Consider the following 7946-nt stretch of genomic DNA (forward strand, 5'->3'; position numbering starts at 1 on the left):
GTGTTGCGGGGCAGTCCAGTCCACTTCGATGGCACGGCCGTTCCTTAAGCTTTCCTTCTAGACTAACCCGACAGCTCTGCTTTCATACGGCTTTGGAGAGGGGCCGACGCGGTAGCAGCCACCCCGTTACTGAGCCGCTTGCATCCAGTATAGTCCTAACGGCGAGAAGAAGGTCCGCCAGCTTTCCGCCATGGCGTCTTTCAGCGCGTGTGCATTACAGTGGTACCAGCACGCTGAACAGATCGCTGGCAGTAAAGAGGTGTTTTTCCAGCTGTGTTTTTTTATGGCTGCTTGTCTTAAACATCTGTGTGAATTAAGGTTTAAATGCCTCAAGATGTGGGGATGTACCCCATGTAATCCGTCCCTGCGCGTGGCCGCTCTGCAGCGACGTCCTTAAATCTGCACCGCGCCATACTCCGGGTTTTGCATAACCTGGACCTTGCTGTCCCTGCTTCCCGTGCCCTGCCTACCCGCCAGAGCTGTGACTTCCTTCCCACTGTATTTATGTGCCTTTTAATCATCTGTTGCAAACGCTGCCGGCGGGCCGAGGGGCAGCAGCGGCGGCCGAAGGCCTCGCTGTCGCGCTCCTGCAGCTCTGCAGGGGCAGTCCGGCGGCGTGCACAGGCTGTTACCGCTGTAGCTGCATTTAATGTATAGGTGAGGCTAAAACTTTCTTTCCGTTGGGATTTCGTATGTGATGTGCCTCAGGTTCTTGACCGGCCTTCCAACAGCAGAACGTCCGCCGTGCAGTCGCGGGAAACTGCGCGCATCCTTTACGCTTCATGGGAGCAGCTGCAGCTTGTTAGCTTTAATGTATCTGTCGTATAAGTCTGGTGCAGACTCAGACAAATACTTTTGTAATATGCTGTAGTTGAAAGCCTTTGGAAGATAGCGATGCTACTCGCATTGTTTTTAAGCCTTTGGCTTGTCATAGCTTTTTTATTTTTTGTATTGAAAGGAGATGGCAAAACCTAAGATCCCTAAACTGTAAGAGAAACGTCAGAGTATGTAAACCAGTACGCAGATTGCTTTAGAAAATTATCGTGAATATTGGCAAATATCATAGGGAAAATATCACATGTGTTTTTAGCTTCTCTAAGTAGTACTTTGCTTGTTGCCCGAGGTGGACTCTTTGCTCCTTTCCTTCTAGGACTGTCCTTTTATAGTGTGTATGACCTACGCCTTCCACACCCCTGACAAACTCTGTTTCATTCTGGACCTGATGAATGGTAAGCAAGCCTCGTGCAGATGGTGGTGTTGCTACAGAAATATTGGCAGAAGGACTTGCTGAGAGCAAAAGGAGAACAAGGGAAAAAATACTCTGAGGTGTGAAGCATCAGCCTGGAAGCAGGAGGGGTAGATTGATCTAAAGCAGGGAACGCATAGAACAGACTGAAAAATCTCTGATACCTTATAACATTAACATATTTACATAAAGACATCAAAGGGCCTACTAGGCTGGAAGCTTAAGGAAATGATGGTCATGTGGAGAAATGTATGAGGAGATCAGGGACACAACTTGCAGAATAAAAATAAAAGGGCTACTATAAAGAGCTCTGCAAAGAAAATAGATGGGGGAAGCATTCCTCAAAGAAAAGAAATTACACCTGGAAGCCTTAGCGTAACTCCTGTGAGAACACACGGAGACGTGAATCGGCAGAGTTAAGAGAGAAAAGATACTGCAGTGCCCTTATTTGCTGGGGATGCTCAGCACTTGTGGGACTTAGACTCAAACCCTGACTGCGGTCCTGCGGAAGCACCTAAAGATGTTGGAGCACATCTGCGCGTACCGTGTCGCAAAGCTGGAAATGTAACCGAGAAATAGAGCTCGTATCCTGTAAGTAACAAAGACTGGCTTTGGTGTTTTGCAGGTGGAGATTCTCATTAAAATCTAAGCTGTAGGTCAAATTCAAGTATCTGGTTGATTATTTTAACTTGGTAGCTTGATCAGAAAACAGTTTTCTAGGAATATTCACAATTTGATGTGTCGATGGTGTGGATTAGCTCACAGACTGACGTCGTATTGTGCCTGTTCTTTGATTAGGAAAGTGTGAAAACATCCCTAGCATGAATATTGAATATTTTGGCCCAGATGACTTTCAAGGTCCCTCCCCACCTGGGCTGTTCTATATGCTAATTTATTCAATTCTCCAGAAACCTACATATATGACTGCATTTTGCTTGCTGTGGAGATCCTTTGCGTTAAGACTCATTTGCTGGATTAGTCACTGAATGCAAATGTCTATGAAGTAAAAGTATTTTTAAAATGGAGTTTCAGATTGATGAAATTAATTGATTAACTTTCTCAGGTATTTTGTCACCATGTGTACTTGCAGAGTGTATGTTTGGGTTCCTGTATGCTCCACAGGTTATAAGAACCTACAAATGCTATGCTGTTCCCCCGCTACATCATCCTGTCTGCCTGTGAGGCAAGACTTTACTGATCGTTTAATGGCATCTCCATTCTTCTACTTTTAGGAGGAGATTTGCACTACCACCTCTCCCAGCACGGAGTGTTTTCTGAAAAAGAAATGAGGTTTTATGCTACTGAAATCATCCTGGGTTTAGAGCACATGCACAATCGCTTTGTTGTATACAGAGACCTAAAGGTAATCGTGACTGTAGTGGCTGCATTCACACAGGCGGTTGTTAGATAGCAGCAAACAAGCCAGAGATACTGATAAGTTAAATGAAGTATCTTACCTGAAACCTTTTCTTGGGAAGAATACAGATCATTTGTTTATCTTTGGCTGACTTTTCTAATAATTTTTCAACACAGTTCCAATCTGTGCTGTTATCTGGCTTAACCAGCCTGGGAGATGCTTCCTTGGGGTCAGAATAAATCCTGTGCAGTGTTGTTCATCTCACTTACCATCTTAACGATGCTGCTAATTTCGAGAGCGTACTACATGTCAGAGAGCCTGAAAGAGGAGTGTGTGTGGTGGGAGACTAATAGGAAGGCAGTTGCTCGGGGGTGTTTCACTGACGACTGGGAAGTTGAGGACTGCTCCAAGAGAGGTGTCCGTGAGCCAGCTGACAACAAAAGTGGGGGAAAAAATCCGCACAGGGGAGCGCAGAGTGTAGATTGCAGGTAAAGGGTGTAAGAGCCACACACAGACCTGTGAAAGAACCAAAAGCAATGTGAACTTGAGGCCAAAATAGATTTATTCTTTCATGCACTTTCTGTTTCAAACCTTGCCTGTTTTTTCTCTTCTGTTATTTGTCAGTATTTCATAATCTCCTCTGAAGTTGATGGTAGTGCTCTGTTAGAATATAGATTTTTATCTAGAAAGTGTCCATTATATTGATGTGGGGGGAAAAAAAAAAGCAATTACCAGTTACCAGAGGGTATTGATGTTTAGGAATGAGTTGCTGTGTTCTGAGAATCTGTCAAATGAAACATACCAAGCAGTAACCTTTCTGTGTCTATGCATTTCCAGCCTGCAAATATCTTGTTGGATGAACACGGGCACGTGAGGATATCAGACCTTGGGCTGGCTTGTGATTTTTCCAAAAAGAAGCCACATGCTAGCGTGTAAGTATTATGTATGGGAGCTTTGCTGCACATACAATTATTGCTAAGTCAGTCCTTTATGTACCTTTATGATTTAACTTTGCCTAAAGGAAAAAAATAAGACTTGCATGGCACAGGCTTGCTTTATAGCACAGCTAAGCTGGATACTCTAATAAGGTTTTTGAGTCTCCTCTTTCTGTTTTCCTGCACAGTTGTAGCAGCTGATGTGTAGGCATGGCTGGAAGATGACACATTATTTTGAGATGATTCACTGTTCAGAGAAGATAAGAACCTGACTGAGTTAAAGTACCAGATTGTTTTAATTGTCCTAAAATGGATAATTAAATATTCTGACTAAAACCCAGGATTTATTGTGTCTTTCTCTTTCTGGATCTTCGTAGAACCAGAGGCAAATTGTGTTCCTTTCTGCCTCTTGGCATCAGGTCATAACTGGGATGTGAGTTTCTTGGGTTGTGTGCGGATTCCACATCTTATCTGGCACGTTTTATTGTTAGGTCCTCATTTGCCCTGATTTCGTCTCAGAATTTATGCAAGAAGGAAAGCTTCGTCCTGTGTTATCTTAAAAGATTTACAATTCAGTAGCTTCTTGAAAAAGTTCATACCTTCGAATTACGTCAAGGGTAAAAGCAGTACATGGTGACCGCTTTCTAGCGGTGACCAGCCATGCCTTCTGGAGCAGGTGCGCTGTGCTTGCCTCCAGCACACGGGCGTTGGCTGGAAGGAGGCGCGCGAAGCTCGCGGCGAGAGCACAGGCCAGCTCTGCTCACCCTGCTTCTGGGGTCGTGGGTAAGAGCAGGTCTCTGTCGTGCAGGGCCCAGGGCTGGAGCCATCTGGCCTGAAATACCAGGAGCCCTGACGATGTCCTGGTGTCCCTCTTTCCTGTAAACGGAGTGGACAGAATACACAACTTTTCCACCTCTCTTTGTGTTCCACTCTTAGACAGAAGGACGCCTGTTGACGCCTGTACTGACCGCTTCAGTTTGCCTAATCGTTTCTGTTGTTCTGTTGTTTATGTTTTAAGGTATTTCCTCAGTAGATACATACAAACAGAGAACATGCGTGTGTATGTATGGCTAAAGAAAAAGAAAAAGAAAAAAAAAATCATGTTTAAAATTAATTCTGTTTAAATTAGGCGATCTTACTGGGGAAACACTGATTTGTTTTTTTATTATTTTTACAATAATAGTTTTGTTTGTAATCAACATTTTGTCCCTTTCTGCTTCTCAGAGGTACCCATGGATACATGGCTCCAGAGGTGCTCCAGAAGGGAACAGCATACGATAGCAGTGCAGACTGGTTCTCGTTAGGCTGCATGCTTTTCAAACTTCTGAGAGGGTGAGTGAAGTTTCATGTCTCTGTGTGTGTGTGCTTTTTTTTTTTTTTTTTCTTTAGCCTGGCCTCGTCATTGTCTGTCCCTTGAAATACTAATATGTAACCTATTACATATTACCTAAAATGGTATCGTACTGCCATCTCTGCAACTGAGACCACAACTGCACATGAGACTAAACCAGGCTTTTTTTGCTTCCAAAGCAAACAAAACACAAGCCCTGCTTCCCTTAGTACGTACAGGTGTGGGGCAGTGCGGAAGGCAGATGCTCTGTCTGCTCCTTTGACTTCTACTGACAGGCAATTTACGCATCTCTTGGCAATTGGTAGTATTTTAAATGGTATGATGTTATTCATTGCTTAAGTACACTAGTAGCACTGTTGAATTGTGGACTTCGTTTTATGCTTAAGACTTGCTTTTATGGTGAAACTCTGTGCTGCATTGTTCCCTTTTTGGCAAGATACTGCCTCTCTCCTTCTGTAGTGGTTTGGGTACATTGTAATGTGTGGATGTCTCCATTTGCTGAAGCTGGCCTGTAACCGTATTGGTGTACAAAAGTATATGGTAATTACAGCTTTGTAAACTCTCGCCTTCTCTGTAAACTTATGTGGCTATTTAGAATTTATTAAGACTAAGAGAGTTACCTGAACAGTCAGTAAGCACTGACTGGCAAGTGTTTGTTGAAAATGGCATCCTCAGTGTTAATGGCAAAACAGAAAAGATCTTTTAAGCTTTTTGGACTGCTGCTCTGTAAAGAGATCATCCCGAGTCCTCGCCCGTAATTAATCATAAGCTCTTACCTCCATCCCAGACACTGTACAAAGGAAGGTAAGCGTGTGGCTTCTGAATTGAAGTATAACGCTGTATCAGTTTAACATTAATTGTTCACAGAATAGACTACAAGTAAGTGTGCAAGTAAAGAAAGAAACGGTGTTTAAATTGGAAAAAAAAAAAAAGTATTTCCAAGTATGGACAGCATCATGCAGCTGTGAGCAGTACTCGGTCTCTCTCAACACTCACTGAAGAATTCTATAGGTAGAAAGACACCCAACAGTTTGGGTTTGCTGGGAGGAGAGTGGAGAGCTTCTTTTACACACAGGATCACCGTGGACACCCCACATTTTCTTTTGAGACCTTTTCTTTTTGAGTCACTTGGGCACAGAGCATTAGGGCATCCGATGGACTCTGGCATGGTTCTTCCTTCACAGGGTTGAAGTTGTGTGGTGAAAGAACTGGCACCTAGGGGCAAATTGTCCCATTTACCACAGAAACTCAGACTTGCAGGGCAGGGAGATCTCAGTCTTTGTGGGCTGTGATTCTTCCTGAGAGATGTGTGGGGCGGTATCTGTGGTCGGCCAGCAGCCAAAACGTTATTCATTGTGAACTATCCTTCCTCATCTGTTCTGAAGCCAATTAAATAACTCACATCCCAAAACAAGGGTTGGGCACATGGTGCCATTTCTTGGTGTGTAGTGAATTTAGTCTGGCATAAAATCTGACCATAAGTCCACAGTGAATCATTTGCTTCCCTGATCTGCTCAGAGCCTCATTGTCACAGTATATGAGGCTGTATGTTAGACATTTACTCTTGCCTTCTTACCTATAGTGCTTAAAAACAGAAACATGGAAGTCCATCAGATCCATTCATCACAGAATCACTAAGGTTGGAAAAGACCTTCAAGATCATCAAGTCCAACCATCAACCCAACACCCCCATGCCCCCTAAACCATGTCCTGAAGCGCCACGTCTACACGTTTTTCGAACACTTCCAGAGATGGTGACTCCACCACCTCCCTGGGCAGCCTGTGCCAATGCTTGGCCACTCTCTCAGTGAAGCAATTTTTCCTAATATCCAATCTAAACCTCCCCTGGCGCAATTTGAGGCCATTTCCTCTTGTTCTATCGCTGGTTACTTGGGAGAAGAGACCAACTCCCACCTCACCACAACCCCCTTTCTGGGAGCTGTAGACAGCGATGAGGGCTCCCCTCAGCCTCCTCTTCTCCAGACTGAACACCCCCAGTTCCCTCAGCCGCTCCCCCTGTGCTCCAGAAAACATTTTTGAGGATAAAAGGGAAGTAACTCTTGACTAGCAGGTTCCCAGTTGAGACAAGTTAGTGCCAAGAAAAAATGCTTTGTAATTGCTAATTAATGTATTGGTAAGTAAATAACATTTTAATTTTGAAAAATACCATTCCCTCAAGGTTTTGAAGAAGACTAAAAAACAAAGAATATATCCTAAATCTAATAAAAAAATCTCAGACTAAAATGTTTCTGCTTTCTTTCATGCTATTGTTTAAGTACTGCATGGTAAATCTGTGATTTTCTAAGGTTTTCCTTAGCTAAAAGGAAAAAATCAAACTCAAAACAGAATTCTAAAGCAGGAAAGGGATAAAGCTGATAATTTACCAGATACCATCAAATATCTTCCCGGTCACTAATGCTGCGGTATCTGTGATTACCTCCTGCTTCACCTACTTACTTTAAGATCTTGCTTCATTCTTCCCGTACAGATGAGTGCTAAGTTCTGTAGGTCGTACTCAGTCTTCTTATATAGATCAATGTTTTAAGTATCTGTGCTGTGAGAGCTGTTCAGGGTTTTCTTGTTAGATGAAGCTGTTCTGGGGTTGGGGATACATAGATGTTAATTGGTAAGGCATTTGAAACACCATCTTTAGGGATGGATCAATGCATTTAAGAATGAACTAGCCTTTTGCGTGCCTTTACGTGGAGTAACTAGATCAGATTTCCCTGAGTTTGATAATCCTCAGGGATGTCTGTGTGTCTCTTGAAAGACCTTGAATGGTGGCTTTTCTCCGAATTGGATTTTGATGTCCACCACGTGCAACTCTACTGAAAACAGAAGGGGTAAAGCGGTGCAGCTCTTTCTAATAAGAAATGAAAACAAAGTTGTAACAGATAAAACATTCATATTTTTGAGGCAGCCAATAGCCACAGTATGCTAGAGTATAAAGTCTCATTTTTCATTGTAAATGCTAAAAGTTTTACTACTTGTTGTATTGTTCTGCAGGACAGGATTGATGAGGTGGTAGAATGGGACTAAAAGAATGCTACACTCTTT

The 7946-nt window shown here is 43.2% G+C and overlaps 1 protein-coding gene across 1 annotated transcript in view; it reads left to right on the forward strand.

The window, feature by feature from the left end:
• Positions 1 to 190: 190 nt before the first annotated feature.
• Positions 191 to 7946, forward strand: part of LOC104626254 (beta-adrenergic receptor kinase 2-like) — a gene marked incomplete at its 3' end in the record, with an annotated part of 10026 nt that continues 2270 nt past the window's right edge. Inside the window, 6 exon segments of the mRNA XM_010294132.1 lie at positions 191 to 259; positions 709 to 813; positions 1124 to 1229; positions 2479 to 2609; positions 3441 to 3535; positions 4763 to 4870. Coding sequence (XP_010292434.1) covers positions 191 to 259; positions 709 to 813; positions 1124 to 1229; positions 2479 to 2609; positions 3441 to 3535; positions 4763 to 4870 — 614 coding nt within the window.

This window comes from Phaethon lepturus, unplaced genomic scaffold (assembly GCF_000687285.1).
Source record: "Phaethon lepturus isolate BGI_N335 unplaced genomic scaffold, ASM68728v1 scaffold42410, whole genome shotgun sequence".
Lineage (NCBI taxonomy): Eukaryota > Metazoa > Chordata > Aves > Phaethontiformes > Phaethontidae > Phaethon > Phaethon lepturus.